At 44.0% G+C, this 23,919-nt stretch overlaps 1 protein-coding gene across 3 annotated transcripts in view; it reads left to right on the top strand.

Moving 5' to 3' along the window:
• Positions 1 to 23,919, top strand: part of LOC115148518 (rho GTPase-activating protein 26) — a 115,382-nt gene that overhangs the window by 29,753 nt on the left and 61,710 nt on the right. For all 3 annotated transcript variants that reach the window (XM_029690465.1, XM_029690468.1, XM_029690466.1), the window contains exons 2-4: positions 21,337 to 21,432; positions 22,165 to 22,226; positions 22,391 to 22,462. In XM_029690465.1, coding sequence (XP_029546325.1) covers positions 21,337 to 21,432; positions 22,165 to 22,226; positions 22,391 to 22,462 — 230 coding nt within the window. The remainder of the gene's footprint in view (positions 1 to 21,336; positions 21,433 to 22,164; positions 22,227 to 22,390; positions 22,463 to 23,919) is intronic.

Raw genomic sequence — 23,919 nt, 5'->3', positions numbered from 1 at the left:
GTACTCTACTTTTCTTGACATTACTGTTCTGTACTCTACTGTACTTTACTTTGCTCTACTGTACTGTATTGTGTTGTCCAAACTCGTAAAACATAGACGTCTAGTAGGAATGTAACGATTCACTGATACACATCGGTCCCCGGTTCAAATGTATACGATCACGTGTCTCTCTGTTGAGCGTGGGAATACTTGGGAACAGATTTCTTAAATTAAAATCACTTGGAGCTGATTTCCTGATTGTTTTTACAGTCTTTTATGTCCAACTATTAACAAAAATCTGTCCCGCAGGCTGCCAGTTGAGGAACCCTAGTCTAAAACCATTAGATTATGAGACAGGGCTGAAATCCAAAGTCGCGCTATATATTCACACACACACACACACACACACACACACACACACACACACACATACACATACACATACACATATACACACACACATATACACACACACACACAGGCCCATCAGCAGATTTTTATTTAGAATGAAAAAGGAATGTGTTAATGCATTCGCGCCGCAGCTGTAATAAATGAGTTGCCAAGAGTGTCGATAGCCCTGGGTTTTTATTATCATTATTAGTGTCGTGTCTATTTAATGTCAAGGAATATTTCACTCTCTCTGGTCATAGGAACAACATGAATTTGTGCATGAGGCAGATGCGGTGTGACTCACGTTTCGCCATCAGGTGGAAGACGGTGTTCCTTCTCTCTGGTCAGTCTCACTGGAAGAAAGGAAAGGAAGGAGAAACTACTGCGCACTGTCTGCTGTTGTGGCATTTTGCGTCATTCTGATTGGTCACACTTGAATTTTTTTTTCTTTTTCTGAGACTATCCGGATATCTCAAGAAAATGGATGCTATTATTTGAATAGTTTCAAATGCCCATCCCTAGAGGACGGTAGCAGGGGACCCAACTGTGGTTTGTGACTAATATGATTTCCCATTGTAGCCAATGGTTTAATAACTGAGTTACGAGTTTAAATCACTGAATAATTCATGTACAAACTTGATATCAGTTAAAACACTATAACTAATTGGTACGTCTAGCTTAACTTGTTACCTTTGTGAACTTTCATTATCCTCCCTCCTGTTGAGGGAGAAAAACTTGAAAAACACTTGAAGATACATTATGTCAGTTTTTGGTAATGGAATGACAAGGCAATGTTTCTTAAACTTACAGAAGGCAAATAATAATGTAAGTGTTGATATTAGTTGGCGAGGGTCTTTTACTTCAACATGAATGTGTTTTGATGTATTTTTAGTACATTTTAAGACTTTTTCTAGTAGATGCTGTATAAGACCCCTTTTCCATTTGTTTGACCAGAAATCAAAGCCTTTGCTTATTCCACATTTTTAGGATGGTAAATGGTTGAAAAATGTAAATATGCCTTAATTTAAAAAAAAATGTATAGAGTATTAGCTTTCATTTCATATGTTCATGGGTCCTTTTACATGGAAATGCCCTTCAGTCGAATATGATCAATGAACCATGCTGCCAGGGCTGGGTATAAGCCTAGCTGTCAGGACTGGTAAATGTCAGATCGAATTGGAAACACACCAAAAGGATTCCTTTGTGTCATGACACGTTCTCCAGAGCTGCCGTGACGCCTCCGTGTTCACTGAGTCGTTTAATCAGCTTTAGAGTGAGACGACTTTGTTGTTGTGGAGCTCTATCAGTAGTGATAGGTTGCGTCCCGAATGGCAACCTATTCCATCTAAAGTGCACTACTTTTGACCAAGGCCTATAGGGGACACAGTAGACCCAGTGTTTGCCTCTTCACTTTCACTAGTACTAGTCTGTCTGTGTGGATGGATGAAAATGCAGTAATTTTCAAGATTTCCTGTCACATTCTTTACATTCATCACTTGTGTGTCACTAATAATGTTTCATATTCATACACAGTCTATGAATACCAGACCTTGCAGTAGTCTAGTTTGTGGCACTGCACCACCCTGCACCCCCCCTTGCCTCCCATCAGTGCACTCTCTCTCTCTCTCTTCACATATCTGTCTCTCCCTTGTCTGACTGGCTATTGTACAACTCCATTTGTAGCTCACTGCTTTCTATCTCTTCATGTCTGTCAGTATCCTGTCTGACTACTTCAGTCTTACTCCCAGCTCTCTCCCCATGCTGTCAGCCTGCTGTACACCTCCGGGCCTGCCCGCCTTACGCAGCCTTGAGCCTTGCCCTCCTTACCACTCAAACTCACTGCCCTCTCTCTCCTGTCAGTCAGTCTGTCTCGTGGCTGTCTTCAGCCTTGCTCTCTTCCATCCTCTCTCCTCTCCTCTCCTCTCCTCTCCTCAGCTCTCAGTCTCTTTCAAGGCTCCGTCCCACAGGCTTTGCCCACAATGAGAGCTGATGGAATGGGGTCAGATGATCGCCTTGGCAACCAATCAACCCGGAAACGGTCAATTTTCAGGTCAAGTGTCACACAAAGGGCCACTGCTGTGTCTGTATGCAATGTGCTGGAATGCTGAGAAGTAGTACAACCAAACTAGCACCGCTTAGCCACACTGTTCCAGACTGCATGTTACAGTAAACAGTCAGAAGAAGAAAGTATGTAACATAACACGAGGTCTGGGTTTGGCTTTAGAAGATAGCCTATTATCAAGGTCTTTGAACTAGAACAGTGTCCTTATCAGTGCATTTATCAAGGATCTGGTGTTGACACGGTTGTCACTAGTATTTAGTATTTTATTAGGATCCCCATTAGCTGTTGTTGAAGCAGCAGCTACTCTTCCTGGGCTCCACGCGATTCCAATCCCTTTCCTGTTGTGTTTGATTTCTGTAGTGTAAGAGGTAAACCACATGATATATTAGAACTGTAGGATACAGCCAATTGTATTTCCAGTGAACTATTTTAAACCAATCAGTTTGATTGTTTACGTCCATCGAAGGCGGAGCCCTCTTGCTAAGTCTCTGCGGTGACCTCCGTGTAAGTGACCTCACTGCTATGACCTGCTCCATGTGTGACAGAAGGAGTGTCTCAAGAGTTCTTTGTTGTATCAATCTATGTCTGCTGTTTCTGTTGTGTTTCAACAGCAAACTGAGAGGCCCTCCTGTCCTTACTCCAATGTTCTAGCTGTGTCTGAATCAGTGGGGGATGCTGGGAGGAGGACGGCTCATAATAATGGCTGGAATGGAGTATAATGGAATGGTATCAACCACATGGAAACCCCGTGCTCCATTGACTCCATTGCAGCCATTATTATGAGTCGTCCTCCCATCAGCAGCCTCTAACTGGTCTAAATACACTTGAAACCAGCACAGGGTGATCCCTGGGTTGTTGAATGACGGTTGAAAACCGTTTAACCGTTTTATTTTAGTCTCTCGTTTTTCACAAATAAATGTACACTTTTGTTTCTGGCTCCCAAAATGAATCATGCATAGTGTTTATGTCTGTTAGTAAGTGGCTGAAGCCAAGGTCAAGTTTGTGGTAGCTAGAGAGGCTGGCTTTTTGGAAATGGCCCTGGACTAATCTGATTTGTGATATGCAGCAACTTATCCCTCCAACCCCCCTCTCGCCCCCCTCTCTGGCATTTTATATTTTGTGATGTGCCCAAAAGAACCTCACAGTGCTAAAAACGAGGAGAAACACTTTGTTGTATGTTCCTCAGCAGCCATGCGTTGACTTGTGTCACAGTCTCGCTCTTTAATAGATCTTTTTTTACTCTCTCACTCTCTCTCTCTCTCTCTCTCTCTCTCTCTCTCTCCCTGGAAAAAAACAAGCTTTTTGGGGCCATATGACTTCCTGTTTTCAAGAGGGGGGTCACAGTTAAATTATCGCTGCTGCACCACATGAAACGTCATGGACGCACAGAGGAAGTGGTTTCCATTCTATGGTTTCTGTGTATCTCATGTTCAATGTTAATGCGCTGCTTGCTGCACTGCTGTTTTTGTGGTAGTCGTTGGATGATTTCGTTCATACCCGGTTTCTCTACTTGCTGTATCTTTGGAAGAGACAAAATTAAGAAATCTTCCTGTTCTTCATGGTAGCCTTTGTTGTGCCCATTGATAGGAGACGGAACGAGCTATGTGGCCAAACATTGAGCCTGGTTTCGGACAAGAGAACAGACACCGAACAGAGAAAGGAAGAAAGAAAGAAAGCAGTGGAAAGAGGAGAAACTTCTGGGGCTGTACTCTATTGTGCTCTACTTTACTGTACTGACCAAACTTGTGAAACAAGCTTCTGATTTAGTCCGGTCTGGACCGGACCAAATCTGAACCAAACATAGACGTCTAGGTTCGGGGCCAAATCAAGGCTGGTCCAGACCAGACCAAATCTGAACCAAACATTGACTAGACCAAAAATCAACATCCTTGGACTTTGAAATCAAGGCCGGTCCGGACCGCACCAGAAAATGACCAAAAAAAGACAGCCGGTCCTGACAGGATCAAATAAAGATGTCCAAAAAACGTTGCTGTCGTTCTGTTCTTAGTGGGACAGTCCTCCTGTGTTCCTTGTTCTCTACATCTGAAAATTACTCTGAACTGGGCTCTTAACTTTTTATTTGAGTTCTCAAAAACTGACTTACATTCTCACTGTTCCTCCCCATTTCTCTGGGCTTCCTAGCAGAGCCTTTGTGGTACTGATCCATTGTCGTCTTGGTTTGAGTTAGCAATTGTTACAACTCTTTGTTTGGTTCCAAGGAGCATTCTGTTTCTGATGAGGCTTCAGCTTTCAGCTTTCAGGGGGAAAACAGCGGCCACTAAAATGCTAAGTCTTTTTCTCATTAGTTTTTTTTCTGATTGACTCCCTGGGATGCTCTGTTTCTGTTTGTCAGTCAATAAAGCACTGGAAGAGTTTAGCAGTGAGAGTGTTGTGTTTGTGTGCGTTTCCCTCTAAAAGTATTTTCTAGGTTGCTTCGCCGATAATAGTAATGAGGCAAGCAGGGTGTGACCCAATCCTCACATGACCTGCTTTCATCACTCATCAAACTTTAGACACACACACACACACGCCTTCACTCTGCATGCTGACACATGCAGATGTGATGAAAGCCAGCTGTTCAGAGAGACAAAGGGCGTGTTTCCAGTGTATTTGTTCAAGGGCTCTATTTTGTCAGCCAGCGCTGTGTCATGAGCTGCCCTGTTTGCTATTGTAACTAATAAAATCAAATCAAATTGTATTGGTCACATACACATATTTAGCAGATGTTACTGCGGGTGTAGCGAAATGCTTGTGTTCCTAGCTCCAACAGTGCAGTAGTATCTAACAATTCACAACAATACACACAAATCTGAAAGTTAAAAAAATTAATTGAGAAATATATAAATATTAGAATGAGCAAGGTCGGAGTGGCATAGACTAAAATACAGTAAATATAATACAGTATATACAGTTAAAGTCGGAAGTTTACATACACTTAGGTTGGAGTCATTAAAACTCGTTTTTCAACCAAACTATAGTTTTGGCAAGTCAGTTAGGACATCTACTTTGTGCATGACACAAGTAATTTTTCCAACAATTGTTTACAGACAGATTATTTCACTTATAATTCACTGTATCACAATTCCAGTGGGTCAGAAGTTTACATACACTAAGTTTACTGTGTGTTTAAACAGCTTGGAAAATTCCAGAAAATGATGTCATGGCTTTAGAAGCTCCTAATAAGCTAATTGACATCATTTGAGTCAATTGGAGGTGTACCTGTGGATGTATTTCAAGGCCTATCTCAAACTTAGTGCCTCTTTGCTTGACATTATGAGAAAATCAAAAGAAATCAGCCAAGACCTCCACTTGTAGACCTCCACAAGTCTGCTTCATCCTTGGGAGCAATTTCCAAATGCCTGAAGGTACCACCTTCATCTGTACAAATAATAGTACGCAAGTATAAACACCATTGGACCAATCAGCCGTCATACCGCTCAGGAAGGAGACGCGTTCTGTCTCCTAGAGATGAAGGTACTTTGGTGCGAAAGTGCAAATGAATCCTAGAACAATAGCAAAGGACCTTGTGAAGATGCTGGAAGAAACAGGTCCAAAAGTATCTATATCCACAGTAAAACGAGTCCTATATCGACATAACCTCAAAGGCCGCTCAGCAAGGAAGAAGCCACTGCTCCAAAACCTCCATAAAAAAGCCAGACTACGGTTTGCAACTGCACATGGGGACAAAGATCGTACTTTTTGGAGAAATGTCTTCTGGTCTGATTTAACAAAAATAGAACTGTTTGGCCATAATGACCATCGTTATGTTTGGAGGAAAAAAGGGGGAGGCTTGCAAGCAGAAGAACACCATCCCAACCGTGAAGCACGGGGGTGGCAGCATCATGTTGTGGGGGTGCTTTGCTGCAGGAGGGACTGGTGCACTTCACAAAATAGATGGCATCATGAGGGAGGAAAATGATGTGGATATATTGAAGCAACATCTCAAGACATCAGTCAGGAAGTTAAACCTTGGTCGCAAATGGGTCTTCCAAATGGACAATGACCCCAAGCATACTTCCAAAGGACAACAATGTTAAGGTATTGGAGTGGCCATGACAAAGCCCTGATCTCAATCCAATAGAAAATGTGTTGGCAGAACTGAAAAAGCGTGTGCGAGCAAGGAGGCCTACAAACCTGACTCAGTTACACCAACTCTGTCAGGAGGAATGGGACAAAATTCACCCAACGTATTGTGGGAAGCTTGTGGAAGGCTACCCAAAATGTTTGACCCAATTTAAACAATTTAAAGGCAGTGCTACTAAGTACTAATTGAGTGTATGTAAACCTCTGACCCACTGGGAATGTGATGAAAGAAATAAATCTGAAATAAATCATTCTTTCTACTATTTTTCTGACATTTCACATTCTTAAAATAAAGTGGTGATCCTAACTGACCTAAGACTTTCATTTTACTAGGATTAAATGTCAGGAATTGTGAAAAACTGAGTTTAAATGTATTTGGCTAAGGTGTATGTAAACTTCCGACTTCAACTGTACATATGAAATGAGTAAAGCAGTATGTAAGCATCATTAAAGTGACTAGTGTTCCATTATTAACGTGGCCAGTGATTCCGTGTCTATGTATATAGGGCAGCAGCCTTTAAGGTGCATCGTTGAGTAACCGGGTGGTAGCTGGCTAGTGATGGCTATTTAACAGTCTGATGGCCATGAAGCTGTTTTTCAGTCTTTCTGTCCCAGCTTTGATGCACCTGTACTGACCTCGCTTTCTGGATGATGGTGGGGTGAACAGGCCTTGGCTCAGGTGGTTTATGTCCTTGAAGATATTTTTGGCCTTCATGTGACATCAGGTGCTGTAGGTGTCCTGGAGGGCAGGCAGTGTGCCCCCGGGGATGTGTTGGGAAGACCGCACCACCCTCTGGAGAGCCCTGTATGTGTAGGTCACTGTATAGGTCACTGTGCCCCTGCCAGAGTTCCTGCATGTGTTTGTGTGCATGTACTGTACTATCAGTGTGTCCTGGCTTTAAGTCTGCTAAGTCAAGTTCTGCCCTCTCTTGACCCTCTTAAAGTGGATGCCACTTTAACGTTAAATCAAGTTTTAATAATTGGTTCATTGTGACATATTATAATCTCCTGAACCTTGATTTCCTTCCGTCTTTCTTGCATTTGTTTGAAAGTGTGGCAGTGTGAGACTATACTGATGTATGTGCTGTGTGGACTGACTTCACTGGACAGACTACACTGAAGGCCTCTGTATACAGCGCATCGATTCATTCCCTGTGGGGGAGAACCACAGTGCATCTGTGCCATAGCTCTATGACTAACCTTACCTTCTCACTGTCTTCATGAACATTCAGGTAATTGTTCTGTCATCTGTAGTGCTCTCTCTCTCTCTCTCTCCCTCCCTCTCTCTGCCTGGCCTCAGGGAGTGCACCTCGGGCCTGTGTCTCACGCTGCAGTCAAACCATCAGCGGGATATTGACACAAGTGAGAATAATTAGCGTTTTATTGAGAGGTATGTGTGTAACGTGTGTGTGTGTGTGTGTCAGTGTGTGTGAGAAGTGAATGAGTGTGTGTCTGTGTGTGTTTGTGTAGCGTGTGTCACTGTGTGTGTAGCGTGTTTCGGCCTGTGCTGTAGTGGGCGCGGTGGAGTGGAGCGAAGCAGGGGGTGCTTCTACTCTCCTCTGGGCTCTGCTAATTTGTTCTCTGCGCTTTTCTCAACTCTGCTCTCTGGTTTGGCAAGGCCGTAGTGTGAGAACACTGGGGAGCAAGTGGGGAGAAGAGGGAAGAAGGGAAGGGGAGTTAGGCGTACAGGACCTTGAGTATTTTGGCAAGACCTGTGTCTTTTGAAACATGCTGCTCTGACCCCGGCAGGTGATGATGGGAAATGAGTCTCATTCCTTCCACTTCTCCTTTCCTTCGAGTCCGGAGGAGGCTACGAAGCAACACCAAACAGTAACAATGTGTTTTGTATACCCACACTACTCTCTCAACAAGGGCACAGGGAGAGCATGGGAGCCTGGATATGATTGGCACACGAGGGATGGATAGTTTTGCTTTAGGAAATCAGCTACTAGAGAGAGAGAGAGAGAGAGAGAGAGAGAGAGAGAGAGAGAGGAGAGAGAGAGAGAGAGAGAATCTAAGACTGGGCATCTGAATTAAATATCAGGATTAGAAATCAACCCACATACATTTAGCTAAGAGCCTCATCGGAACCCTGATTATCTGGAGGTATTAATATGACTTATAATACGTGTGCATGCAAATCATATTACAGGAAGTTAAATAGACTAGGGCTGTGACGCTCATAGAATTTTGGATGACGTTTATTGGTTAGCCAAATGACTGCGGTCACCGTAGTAACCGTCTGACATGTTTCAAAAAGCTAGGCGTATCTCACACGTCACGACAGTACTTCACAGGAGAGGCATTTAAACGTAATTTAAAAAAAATGCCTTAATTGCCGTCTGTAAATATGAATACAATTTGGCCACAGAAAATGACAGGAACCTTCCTGCTAGCCATGATTGGGCCAATGAATGGGCTGGACATGCCGAGAGATGAGTTCGGATTGGTCTGCCATGTCGCATGCTTCTGTCTATAACATGAGCTGTTCAAATCAAATCAAATACCTTATACACACAAGTGTAAAGGAATGAATAAGAATATGTACATAAAAAAATATATGAATGAGCGATGGCCGAACAGCATAGGCAAGATGCAGTAGATGGTATAGAGTACAGTATATACATATGAGATGAGTAATGTAGTGTATGTAAACATTATATAAAGTGGCATTGTTTAAAGTGGCTAGTGATACATATATTACATCACTTTTTCCAGTATTAAAGTGGCTGGAGTTGAGTCAGTATGTTGGCAGCAGCCACTCAATGTTAGTGATGGTTGTTTAACAGTCTGATGGCCTTGAGATAGAATCAATTTTTCAGTCTCTCGGTCCCTGCTTTGATGCACCTGTACTGACCTCGCCTTCTGGATAATATTGGGGTGAACAGGCAGTGGCTCAGGTGGTTGTTGTCCTTGATGATGTTTTTGGCCTTCCTGTGACATCGGGTGGTGTAGGTGTCCTGGAGGGCAGGTAGTTTTCCCCCGGTGATGCGTTGTGCAGACCTCACTACCCTCTGGAGAGCCTGACAGTTATGGGCGGAGCAGTTGCCATACCAGGCGGTGATACAGCCCGACAGGATGCTCTCGATTGTGCATCTGTAAAAGTTTGTGAGTGTTTTGGTGACAAGTCGAATTTCTTCAGCCTCCTGAGGTTGCGTGGACTGTCAGGTTTGGCGTTGGTGGACTCTGTCAAGCAAGGACAGGTAGCCTACAGCACCGCTGAGCTCCATGATCACAGCAAAACTCCAAGTGAGGGAGTGGTAATGCTTGATCAACAGGCTGGTGTTTCAGTCAAGCGGGGACTGGCACGAAAAGTGCTAACAACAGGTACAACAAGCTAACTAGCTACAGTAGCTATGTGTGGCTAATTTAGCTAGCTAGCTACGAGCTAACTTCTAAAGTAACGGGATAGGCCCGAAGCTAACCAGCTAACTACAGTAGCTAACACACAAGGATAGAACTGCTTGACAAAAAGCAATAAAAAATAGCTAGAATGGGAAGGCACAATAACGAGAGAGGGGGGGAGTAGTTTAGATAAAAAAATCTATTTGTAATTCCATAAGAAAGTAATCTGAAAGGGATTAATAGCAATCTCAGATTATAAAACACAAACGTGAGAGTGATGAAAAGACAGTATTTCACACCACACCGCCTTTTATAGTGACAGGTCATGTGGGTACAGTAAGGGTGTAGCGTGACTGTAAACATCTTTGATATTTTTTTATTTTTTTTACCTTTATTTAACTAGGCAAGTCAGTTAAGAACAAATTCTTATTTACAATGACAGCCTAGGAACAGTGGGTTAACTGCCTTGTTCAGGGGCAGAACAATAGATTTTTACCTTATCAGCTCTGGGATTTGATCTAGCAAACTTTCGGTTACTGGCCCAATGCTCGAACCACTAGGCTATTAAGCATCTCAATCACATCGCGTGAAGGGGAAAGAGTTCCCATAGGTCGTATGGCGACCCGTTACGAAAACCAAAGAGAACTGTCGGTTACACAGTTGTACAGTAATTGTGCCAGCCCTACTTGGGACCGGTGGCATGTTATGCTGTTCTCTTTTACACAGTTTGAACTCAGTCATCCTGGGGTCATATAAAAGGAAGTCAGTGCCGTTTCTAGGCATAAGCGACATAAGCGGCCACTGGTAGGGTGCCCGCAAGATGGGGTGGGCCCCAACCAAATCTCACTTAGGGCTCCATAAAAGCTAGAAACGGCCCTGGGGGAATTTCCTGTGCATCATGTCCTGGGTAATGAGAAGGTCACAATCCCACAAAAAGAGAGCACAGGCCCAACACTGACTTCTCCCCATTCATGTAACCAGCCTCCTCTTAGAGAGAGAGAGAGAGAGAGAGAGAGAGAGAGCTGGCTGTGACTGATAGAGCTGACAGAGCAGAATATAATGATGTCCCCTGACCCCTTACTTCCTGTTGTCAGGGTCACCTGGCACATCCCGGAAGTGGAATACACTCATTTCCACTCCATCTTACCTCCCATTTGTCTCTGAGAACAGCTCTGAGACCTCTGTTTCCTCCCTGGGCCACGTCACAGAAACACGTGTTGTCTGTGTCCAGATCAGTTTATAATCATCATTCTGACAAACAGATACAAACGAAAGGACTCAAAAAAACCTCCAAGATTGTACTTGTATATACTTGTAGATACATGACATGTTTCCTTAAGTTAGTGGGATTCTAAGGTCATTGCCATAGAGATTGAGGAGGAAGAACAAAGTTGTCTGTTGTCTCACCCCTCCTTCCCTTTCTCCCTTGCTCTCTCTGGAGAGGAAACTGTGGAATTGGGCTGTGTTGTTTTTGGGTCAATTTCACAGCGCTGCAATTTCTGCTCAGTCAGTTTGAAGTCAGCAAGATATGATTAGAGGGACTGGGTGGCGATGCCCTTGTTTAGCTTGATGGGTGTTAGAATACTCATTATGTGTTATGTTCCTTTGTTTGATGGAAGGTCTATGTATAGAAATGTGGGTTTAAATGAACAAACGTCTGAGAAATCTGTAATTGTCAGCTGGAAGTAACACGAGATGATTTTGGTTCATGTTGGTATTCTATCTGAGGGACAGCTTAGGGACACACTGTGAGGATAATTTTCAGGAAATTCTGTGATATTCTGAAATTCTATAACTATCTACGCCTTGATACACTACATGACCAAAAGTATGTGGACACCTGCTCGTTGAACAATCTCATTCCAAAATCATGAGCATTAATATGGAGTTGGTCCCCCGTTTGCTGCTATAACAGCCTCCACTCTTCTGGGAAGGCTTTCTACTAGATGTTGGAACATTTCTGTGGCGACTTGCTTCCATTCAGTCACAAGAGCATTAGTGAGGTCGGGCACTGATGTTGTGCGATATGGTCTGGCTCGCAGTCAGCGTTCCAATTCATCCCAAAGGTGTTCGCTGTGGTTGAGGTCAGGGCTCTGTTCAGGCCAGTCAAGTTCTTCCACACTGATCTTGACAAAACATTTTGTCAACATTGTCATGCTGAAACAGGAAAGGGCCTTCCCCAAACTTTTACCACAAAGTAATGTAATTGTATGCTGTAGCATTAAGATTTCCCTTAACTGGAACTAAGGAGCCTGAACCATGACAAACAGCCCCAGTTCATTATTCCTCGTCCACCAAACTTTACAGTTGACACTATGCATTGGGGCAGGTAGCGTTCTCCTGGCATCTGCCAAACCCAGAGTTGTTTGTCGGACTGCCAGATGGTGAAGCGTGATTCATCACTCCAGAGAACGCGTTTCCACTGCTCCAGAATCCAATGGCAGTGAGCTTTACACCACTCCATGCGCTTGGCATTGCGCATGGTGATCTTAGGCTTTTGTGCGGTCCCTCGGACATGGAAACATATTTCATGAAACTCCAGACGAACTGTTCCTGTGCTGACGGTTTTTCCAGAGACAGTTTGGAACTTGGTAGTGAGTGTTGCAGCCGAGGACAGTTGTTTTTTAGGCGCGACGCACTTTAGCACTCGGCGCTCTGTGAACTTGTGTGTCCTACCACTTCGTGGCTGAGCCGTTGTTGCTCCTAAACGTTTCCACTTCACAATAACAGCACTTGCAGTTGACCGGTGCAGCTCTAGCAAGGCAGAATTTTGACAAACTGACTTGTTGGAAAGGTGGCATCCTATGACAGTGCCACGTTGAAAGTCACTCAGTATGGGCCATTCTACTGCCAATGTTTGTCTATGGAGATTGCATGGCAGTGTGCTCGATTTTATACACCTGTCAGCAATGGGTGTGGCTGAAGTAGCTGAATCCACTAATTAGAAGGGGTGTCCACATACCTTTGGACATGTAGTGTACTTTTCAATATGTGTCCTAGAATGTCACAGTGCTGATGCTATTCCTCTTATTAGCCCTAAGACTGTGGTCTTATCTTTCTTTTTCACCCAACTGTATTGCCAAGCCCAAACAGAAGTGAATGTAGTCACAAGCCCTAACTGAAAGGACTGTAGTCACATATCCAAGCCCTAACTGAAAGGACTATAGTCACATATCCAAGCCCTAACTGAAATGACTGCAGTCACATATCCAAGCCTTAACTGAAATGACTGTAGTCACATTTCCAAGCCCTAACTGAAGTGACTGTAGTCACATATCTAAGCCCTAACTGAAATGACTGTGATGTAGCCACCCTTCCTTCAACTTAGCACTGTTCTCATGTTTCCTTAGCTGTCTGGGTCAAGTCGGAAGTTGAGCCACATCCAATGCTGTGTTGCTGCTAGGGCTGTGGCGGTCATGAAATTTTGTCAGCTGGTTATTGTCAGGCAAAAGCCTGCCGGTCTCACAGTAATTGACCGTTGATTAACATAACCACGTTTAGTATCTTCAGCCCTCCACCCATACAAGCTGTAATCGCACCTTTGCAACATCTATTTAAAAAAGTATAATAAATCAATTGAATATACACCACCACAATAAATCCATTTATGTATTTTTGTCAGGTCTAAAGAACCATTATGGTATGAAGAAAATGTATTTCAGAAGAACAGAATATGAGTTGGCATACTGTATGTTATCTGGCTATGCTCCATGCCATAGGCTATAGGCTTGTTCGTTTAGCTGGCAAGATATGCTTTTAACTCCCGTGCCATTATTTTATATTATATGATTTTATAGTAAGAAGAATATATTTGAACTTATCTGAGTAAAATAGAAAGGATATTTTTCCCATTCCGGAGCAAGTGAGCGTATGAACTGGCTATGTTGAGCATAAAAGTGATCATTTGAAATAGGTCCTATTTGCTAGATGTAGAGTTATTTGGAAACTTTAGTTGGGAATGACACAAACCTTAGAACGTCTTAGAAAATCCAAACATATATGGGCTGCATGACTATAGACTATTGATGATTTGAGAAAGTAGCAAAAAAAAAGCTTCTCAAAGAGTTCAGACAAGGATATTTCCTGGTCGACCGTCACTGCCAGGCGGGCAGGCTGAGACTGGACAATGCCGAACAACTGTCCAGTGACTTATTTGGCAACTTTAGTTGTGAATGACACAAACCTTGGAATGTCTTAGAAATCAAAACGTATATGGGCTGCATGATGCGACTAAAGGCTATTGATGATCAGACTATTATAAATGCAATCTTCTCTTTGCTAATATGTCAAATTAGTTTTGATTTAGAATGTCCCTTTATCAAATGGCATGACCAGGAGCAGGGGAAAAAATATGTGTAATCTGTATGCACTCGAATAGGGAATGGAGGCCGCGTGCTTCCCCGCCGGTCCATTTTTCAACGATGCCTGGTAGGCTGCTTCAGTTTTACAGAGCATGTGCTTTATATGAGCAGCTGAGAAATAAATATAACAACACTTATTTCACTCCAAGCATCAACCACTTTTTTTCTGCGCAACAGGTGATATTCCGGCCAAACTCTGTATGCCATGGGCTCTCCAACCCTGTTCCTACAGGTACCCGGTACTCTGTATGCCATGGGCTCTCCAACCCTGTTCCTGCAGGTACCCAGTACTCTGTATGCCATGGGCTCTCCAACCCTGTTCCTGCAGCTACCCAGTACTCTGTATGCCATGGGCTCTCCAACCCTGTTCCTACAGGTACCCGGTACTCTGTATGCCATGGGCTCTCCAACCCTGTTCCTGCAGCTACCCAGTACTCTGTATGCCATGGGCTCTCCAACCCTGTTCCTGCAGCTACCCAGTACTCTGTATGCCATGGGCTCTCCAACCCTGTTCCTGCAGCTACCCAGTACTCTGTATGCCATGGGCTCTCCAACCCTGTTCCTACAGGTACCCGGTACTCTGTATGCCATGGGATCTCCAACCCTGTTCCTGCAGCTACCCAGTACTCTGTATGCCATGGGCTCTCCAACCCTGTTCCTGCAGGTACCCAGTACTCTGTATGCCATGGTCTCTCCAACCCTGTTCCTGCAGGTACCCAGTACTCTGTATGCCATGGGCTCTCCAACCCTGTTCCTGCAGCTACCCGGTACTCTGTATGCCATGGGCTCTCCAACCCTGTTCCTGCAGCTACCCAGTACTCTGTATGCCATGGGCTCTCCAACCCTGTTCCTGCAGCTACCCGGTACTCTGTATGCCATGGGCTCTCCAACCCTGTTCCTGCAGCTACCCGGTACTCTGTATGCCATGGGCTCTCCAACCCTGTTCCTGCAGGTACCCGGTACTCTGTATGCCATGGGCTCTCCAACCCTGTTCCTGCAGGTACCCAGTACTCTGTATGCCATGGGCTCTCCAACCCTGTTCCTGCAGGTACCCGGTGCTTCATTTGGGAAACCAAGTGAAATCTATTCGAACATTGACAGTAACATGTTTTTTGCAACGAAACATATTTCACAAAACTTTTGACAGCCCCTCTGCATGCTTGAGAACGGAATAAAGGAGAGGGAGGAGGAGATGGTGAGATATTCTATAGCTAAAGGTAATGTGTCACCCTATTAATTCTGAAAATATAAAACATTCTCTATTACCAGGCTATTCAAAATTGCCCTGCACAATCAATGAACCAACTGCATCACCGAGGGCTATTTGTTCTCTCCCAGACTCAGGGATAGACATTTTGGAGCGTAGCATAAGGTAACCAGTCCATCCATTATGCACAGTAACATAGTCTACACACAAAGGCGATTACTCTCATTTGTATAATTTTGGAGTAAAGGCTAGACCAATTATGTGCAAAAGACATCTTAAATCAGTTTTGTTTGATCTTTTTCTACCATTCGTGATATGTGGTAGGCTATGTATTGTATAACGGCACAATCAGATTTTTTTATATATTTTTGTATTTTTTTTCGGGCTTGGGCTCATAAGCCTATGCATAAGCTCTAGTATACATATGAGTGTTTTGAATGAATCCTCACCTTAGAAAGCTGTCAAATTCGTTCTGTTAGGCTTTGAAACAACGTCCACAACGACCATGTTTTCCGCTCAGTTTCAACCTGCCGTTGAACATTTCTTCAAATTGATCATCACAGTGAGGTGAGTTTTAAAAGCGTGATACTGTTTTGATGAGAAGTGTTTGATGTGACTTACCATTGCATTTGCATTGATGTCAGAGTAGTTAGAGGGACAACAGAGCCCTGAGCACCAGGCCATCAGGGCTTGATAGTTATTAACAAAGCATGTCCAGAGTGCATAACAGGAGATTACCGTGACTCAACGGTCATGTGGAATTGACTCATGACTGCCAGTGTGGCGGTAATACGGTCACCGCGACAGCCCTAGTTGCTGCTGTAATATGCCTTTGTTTTCCTAAATGAATAGTGCTTCTATTCAGATCCATGTGCAACAAAGCGCTGCATAGGACTCTGGGTACTTGTGGATATCCTGTTGATATGGTTACAGGGCCCGGACTTTATACTGAGGGAGCCTCTGTACAGACACATACACGCGCATGCACGGACACGCACATACTCACAGACAGCACTGTATTTGTTTCACTGGTATTTCCCCATCCACAATCTTTAATGATACAGAGCTAGGCCAGCAGCAGGGAGCGTGTGTGTGTGTGTGTGTGCATCCGTGCGTGTGTGTACGCGCATGTGTGTGTCTGTGGTACAGTTGAAGCCGGAAGTTTACATACAGTTAGGTTGGAGTCATTAAAACTAGTTTTTCAACCACTCCACAAATTTCTTGTTAACAAACTATAGTTTTGGCAAGTCGGTTAGGACATCTACTTTTTGCATGACACAAGTAATTTTTCCAACAATTGTTTACAGACTGATTATTTCACTTATAATTCACTGTATCACAATTCCAAAAAAAAGTGCAAATCAATCCCAGACAACAGCAAAGGACCTTGTGAAGATGCTGGAGGAAACAGGTACAAAAGTATCTATATCCACAGTAAAACGAGTCCTATATCGACATAACCTGAAAGGCCGCTCAGCAAGGATGCGGAAGAAGCCACTGCTCCAAAACCGCCATAAAAAAGTCAGACTACGGTTTACAACTGCACATGCGGACAAATATCATACTTTTTGAAGAAATGTCTTCTGGTCTGATGAAACAAAAATAGAACTGTTTGGTAATAATGACCATCGTTGTGTTTGGAGGGAAAAGGGGGAGGCTTGCAAGCCGAAGAACACCATCCCAACCGTGAAGCACGGGGGTGGCAGCATCATGTTGTTGGGGTGCTTTGCTGCAGGAGGGACTGGGGCACTTCACAAAATAGATGGCATCATGAGGCAGGAAAATTATGTGGATATATTGAAGCAACATCTCAAGACATCAGTCAGGAAGTTAAAGCTTGATCGCAAATGGGTCTTCCAAATGGACAATGACCCCAAACATACTTCCAAAGTTATGGCTTAAGGACAACAAAGTCAAGGTATTGGAGTGGCCAATACCCAAGCCCTGACCTCAATCCCATAGAAACTGTGTGGGCAGAACTGAAAAAGCATGTGCGAGCAAGGAGGCCTACAAACCTGACTCAGTTACACCAGCTCTGTCAGGAGGAATGGGCCAAAATTCACCCAATTTATTGTGGGAAGCTTGTGGAAGGCTACCCGAAGCATTTGACCCAAGTTAAACAATTTAAAGGCAATGCTACCAAATACTAATTGAGTGTATGTAAACTTCTGACCTACTGGGAATGTGATGAAAGAACTAAAAGCTGAAGCTCACATTCTTAAAATAAAGTGGTGATCCTAACTGACCTAAAAGAGGGAATTTTTACTTGGATTAAATGTCAGGAATTGTGAAAAACTGAAATGTATTTGGCTAAGGTGTATGTAAACTTCCGACTTCAAATCTATGTCATGCATCTGCATCACAGGGGCCATGCTCATTGAGGGTGCACTGAGGGTGAGATTAGACCAACTGTGTGGTGAACTATAGATGGGGACATCATTAACGAACCATGGCCATATCTCAAACGTGCACAAACACACACACACACACACACATTTGAAAGGGCATATCAGGGCCTGAACCACACAGCGCTGCTGGTACTACCAGGCCCCTAACCACTCCCTAACCACTCCAGCCTAAAACACGCACAGCCTAAAGAGTTGTGATAAGATTCATCCATTTTTCTCTCATACACCCCACACACGCTGCTCCCACTCCACCCTGCTGCGGACTGACTTTCACTGACACGGTCAATGTGTACTGCTGCTATCGTTTGTCATATTTTACGTTTCTTTGTTCTGGGTGCAGGCACTCTGGCGGATTCCCGTTCTCTCCCTCTCTCCCGGCCTGTGTCTGTCACTGAGGGAATGTGTTCCGGGGGCTAGAGAGCGGGACTGTGCGGCACCATTGTGTCGCGGGCCGGAGATCAGGAAGCAGAGAATAGCGTAGGAGAAGAATGGGGGAAATTTTGTTGCTGAAGTGGGGGAAGAGGGCTGGAGAGGCGGGTGTCAATAGGGTCATTTATTTTTAGCGAGTGTCCCTGGCCGCTATCCTTCCTCCTCTGGCCTCTCAGGACATCCAGACGTCCAGTGGCAGAACAGCAGTGGCAGCAGTTAGCTTAATGCTAATGTTGCGCTTAGGTAAACAGGGCAATTGACATATACTGTATAGATAGATCCATAGTTTGCAATGAACAGAAATCCCAGACAGTGTTATCAATGCTCCTCTCTGTATGAGCCAGTTATCCAGGCAGTTATCCAGCTGGACACATGGGACTCATTTGTTGATGGTGTTTTCCTTTGCCCTGTGATTGAGTTAGAGCATCTCTCACAAGGGATCTCTTTCCAAAAAACCCCAACTGGCTGCAGAGGTGATTCATATTATTTCATTTGTGTTGGAACGATTGTAAATGGCTAGAATGAACCGGATGCGCCAACAATGTGGTTTTGATTTGGGAAAAACATTGTGAGTTCAGCATGCATCCCAGTTCTCTTGACGATGAGTGATTCTTCTGGTAAAATGTAGTGTGTATATGTATTGATGCCAATACACAGAATAATGCTAGTGTGACTGTGATGTGTCGCTGTCCATTATTCAGAACGTATTGGATGTTTATTTTACTTCATCGGGTCATATGCCAATTTGGGTTGGGCCGATATAGGATTACATTTGACGTTGACGCTATATCGTGATGTGCAAGACTATACTGTATTTGAACTTTACAATTCAAAACTGTGCAGTTTTATCAGTTTGCCTGTATCAATATGTTGAAAATGAAGTCTAAATCAATTAACTAAGCCTTATTTTTTAGTCACACAAAGATTATTTAATGAGAATGCGACTATAATATCGTAAATAAGCACAAATATTGCACAGTCGGGAATTACTTAGTCAGTAAATGCGCAAAACAATTATATTGGATATCGCGATATTTGGAGTGGCATGTCGTAGAAGCTCAACCCTAGTGCCAATATGTCAGACAGGGCCCTACACACTTAGAAAAAAAGGTGCTATCTATAACCTAAAAGGTTTCTTCGGCAGTCCCCATAGGACAACACTTTTTGGTTCCAGGTTGAACACTTTTGGGTTCCATGTAGAACCCTTTCCACAGATGGTTCTACATGGAACCCAAAAGGGTTCTACCTGGAACCAAAAAGTGTTGTCCTATGACTGCCGAAGAAACCTTTTGGAACCCTTTTTTCTAAGAGTGTAGACACTCCCAGAAATGCATAGGTGCATGAAATAACCCATTAAGAGACCTATTGTCGTCAACGTTGACCAGACCTCTCCCAATGAATCAACTTCTCGAGGAAGTCCTGGAAGCCTGTTTTATGGCAGCATACTTTCTGGAGCAGGCTGAGTTTTTAATGCTCGTATAAATTGTAACATCCAATCCATGTCTCAGGCCGCCACGGCCATGCCAATATCCAGTCTGGGTATGGGGCCTGTGGTAGGGGGTGCAGCAGCTGGGTTACCCTGGCCATGAAGCTCCGTGCTGGGACTCTCCTGGTCACGACCTGGGTGGGGATGGTTTAAGAAGGTTAAGAAATCTGTTTGTGCATTAGCTAACTATGTCATGTTCATTGTCATACCAAACATATACACTGAGTGTACAAAACACTGAGTGTACAAATCCACTTCAATCAGTGTAGATGAAGTGGAAAAGACAGGTTAAAGAAGGATTGTTAAGCCTTGAGACAATTGAGACATGGATTGTGTATGTGTGCCATTCAGAGGGTGAATGGGCAAGACAAAAGATTTACGTTCCTTTGAACGGGGTATGGTAGTACAGTAGGTGCCAGCCGCACCGGTTTGAGTGTGTCAAGAACTGCAACGCTGCTGGATTTTTCACGCTGAACAGTTTCCCGTGTGTATCAAGAATGATCCACCACCCAAAAGACATCCAGACAACTTGACACAAAACTGTGGGAAGCATTGGAGTCAACATGGGCCAGCATTCCTGTGGAACGCTTTCAACTCCTTGTAGAGTCCATGCCCTAACAAATGGAAGCTGTTTTGAGGGCAAAAGGGGGTGCAACTCAACATTAGGACGGTGTTCCTAATGTTTTGTACACTCAGTTTATGTGGTCATGCAGCCTACAGAGTGACAATAAAAGTCTGAAGTTGACGAAAAGCAGAGAGAGCGAGAGAGACAGGATAGAGACAGAGAGGGAGACAGAGAGATCCAGCTGAGCGATTCAGTGAAGGACGTGCTGGAGAAATGTGTGGAAAACCTCACGGAGGAGAGGTGGCATGACATGACAGGCCTGCTGTCTGATATATCTACAGCGGAAAAGTCAGGCCTTTCCCAGCCCTAGCTCCAAGTCTTTCTCACATCTGTTACCCCGTACTGCTATTTGTGTGACAGGGTGTTTGGCTTACCTATCCTCTACAGCACAGTCTGTCACTCACCTAATCCTTCTTCAACAGTCTCCAACATTCCCCTTACCGAGAAACAACAGTACCTAATTTGAGCCATTTCAGAGGTGTAGTGAAACATGACAAGGAACTGGTGTTGGATCAGGTGGCCTGCCTGAGGTACATCAGCTTTCATACCAGCGACACGTTGTGACTCACTTTTTACGAGAGTGAACTCTGAACCAATTGGCGTTTTATAGCCAGCGCCGAAGTCTCTCTCCTGAGGTGAGAGCTTACTTGAAATGCTGAGGCATCCAGTATTTATGAAAAAGTGCAAGGGCCTGTGTTTCATTTATTCGGACTGGCAAGAGATTGTAAATCTTTCCGCACATAGGGCCGCAGGAAGGGCTCATGCTATTTACACAAGCATGGCCAATTTCTGTCCCTCCCTCCCTCTCTCTCTGGCTGTGTGAGAATGGTTGACACAAAACCTGTGCAAAGTATAGCAAAATAGCTGGAGCCTTTAGCATCTCGTGCATTTCTTTTTAAAGATGCCCACATGCCTCCCTCTTTTTGTTAACGTGACTTGCCCTTTCTCTGTCCCTGTTCAGATCTGTCCACAGCCAAGAGGAAGTTTGCGGAGTCTCTCAATGAGTTTAAGTTCCAGTGCATAGGAGACGCAGAGACGGACGACGAGATATGTATCGGTGAGCTAGTAACGCCCTCCATCACATTCAGCTGTACCACACTCGACTGTCCTGCATGCTATTGTTGTGTAGTAACAGTTACCACCCTCAACTGTAACCAACTGCTGCACTACATTCAGATCAACTGTAGTAGTGCTAATGCACTCCATTAGTCTGCACTCAGCTGTACACATTCTGGCCTAGCTGTCTTGTTCTACCTAATTTCACTTATAATGCACCTAATTGGTACAGGAAGGCTGTTATAAACACAATTAGGCTCATTGGACGGAGTTGGATGAAATGTAAGAACCTCGAATAAACTTGCCATTATGTTGAAAGTACATTCCTGGAATATTTTTCACAGTAGGAATTCAAAGTTATAAGTGACTTGAGGTCTACATTTGGAGAGTACTATTCTGTCAAGTGGAAATGTTGGAACGGGATTGTGGCATCTCAAGTGGAAACTCTGACCCAAAACAATGCAGTCATTCTTGGCTAGACCTAGAGCAGGGAAGGGAACAGGCAATAGCTTGCTAGTTGAAAACACACTATGGTCTAAAGCAAGCATGTAACCTAGGATTTCAAATTAAAAGCCTTGTTATGCAAGCAAGGTCACAAATGTGGAATGGTAGATTTTGTATGGAGCCAAAATGATGACCACTGACTTATTATATATTGTTATCCTCTCTCTGTATCCCCTCTCTGCCCCTGTCTGTCTGTCTGTCTGGCCTGTTTATCTCTATCCATCTACAGCAAAGTCTCTACAGGAGTTTGCTGGAGTTTTGCAGAACCTGGAGGATGAGAGAACGCGGATGGTGAGTGTCAGATATATGCTGGAGCATGGGCTCACTGCTTTGGAATTCAAGTGTTGTATAACCAATAAGTGAAGGTTTGGCAGCAGGCCTCTCTGTTTTTATACAGTATGTCAGTAGAGTGTCTTCCTGTCAGCTGTCTTGTGACTTCCTGTATCTCTCCTCAGATTGAGAATGCCGATGATGTGCTGATCATGCCACTGGAGCGGTTCAGGAAGGAGCAGATCAGTGCTGCCAAGGTAAGGAGATATTATGATTTGACTCCCCCATGCTGGGGTGGGGTATCCCCCTCTAAATGTCCCGATAATCCCTACTACTGGGTCATTGTGTGATTTTACAATCCCTTGTGGAGTATAAAGTGGATTATAGTCTTTTTTGGGTTATGTCGCCATCTCATAATCCCTCTTAAACCTTGAAAGACAAGGGACATTTGAACCTATCCGCTGCTACAGTACCAGATTTTTAAGAAATGCACTGATCACTCAAATATTAGCAGTTTCCCCCTCAGTCTGGCAGGTAACTGACTTTGTCCTGGTTGTTCTGGTTCCAGAAGTTACATTTGTGTAGGTCTAAAATGTATACACCACAAGGAATAGCATCCCTTTATTAAATCCCCATTGATGACAGCATTCAGAGCTCTCCCTATACTGTACCTCTGAGTCTAAACTGCTCTCTGCTCTGTCTGCCAGAGCTGACAGGCCTGTTGTGATAAGACACTGCCACCATCTGGTCAATACAGGTGTCACATGAAGGGCATCAGGATTGACTTGGTTGATTGTCAATGAAGAAATGTTAGTGAACTTTATTACGTATTGATAGAACTCTTTCTGATTTTACCTCTCACCATATCATTATTTTGAAGTCTAAGTTAAAATAATGTGTAGGTTAACTAAATGCTTGAAGAATAATTTAGTGTTCCAAAAAGGGATACTTGAACTCAAAGAGCCCACATTGGAACATGTTTGCAGTGTATAACAGACATGATATGGGTTCATTTATTATTAAGGGTTAGAGCAAATTGAAGGGTCCTTTGTTACTTACATTAGGATGCTCTGTAATGATGTGTTGTGCAGCTGTTGGTAGTCGTCCTTCTGTTCTGAGGAGGGTTGGTTCTACGTCCTGTGGAAACTGGCTGGCGATGAAAGGCCGGGTCATGCGACCGGGTGGACAGGGATGATGATGACATCAGTCAGTAGTAGGTGTGGACACAGTCAGTGCACCCCAGGGTGAGGAGTGCTGTACTGCATGTTACTGACGCACCCTGCTCTATCTATCCGTCTGTCTGTGAGAGAGGTTGAGAGAGACACCCTGTTATGTCTGTCTGTCCGTCTGTCTGTCTAACGTGCGGGTTTATAGTGCTCTATTGTTTTCCCACCAGCTGTGGGCTGTCTCTGTTGGCTTCAGCAGCACTAGAGGAGATGTGATTTCAACCTGCGTCTCACAATATTTTCCTCTAAATCTGTCTGTAAAGCTAAGCCCTGGACATACCAATAATACCCAGGACTCGTTGGAAAGGATGTTCTGTTGGAAGGCGGCAGTGATGATGCCGAAACAGAGCTCTATGTGTTATATAGAGGTTTCCCCTGAGAAAGAGGTCTTTTGACCTCAATGGGACATCCTCTTCAATAAAATGTCAATATTAATTGTACTATGTGGTGTCCGGGACTTGGAAACAAGGTGACTGTTGGTGACCTTT

The sequence above is a fragment of the Salmo trutta genome, chromosome 15, assembly GCF_901001165.1.
Source record: "Salmo trutta chromosome 15, fSalTru1.1, whole genome shotgun sequence".
NCBI lineage: Eukaryota > Metazoa > Chordata > Actinopteri > Salmoniformes > Salmonidae > Salmo > Salmo trutta.
The sequence above is the reverse complement of the archived record's forward strand: the minus strand, read 5'-3'. Positions and strand labels throughout refer to the sequence as shown.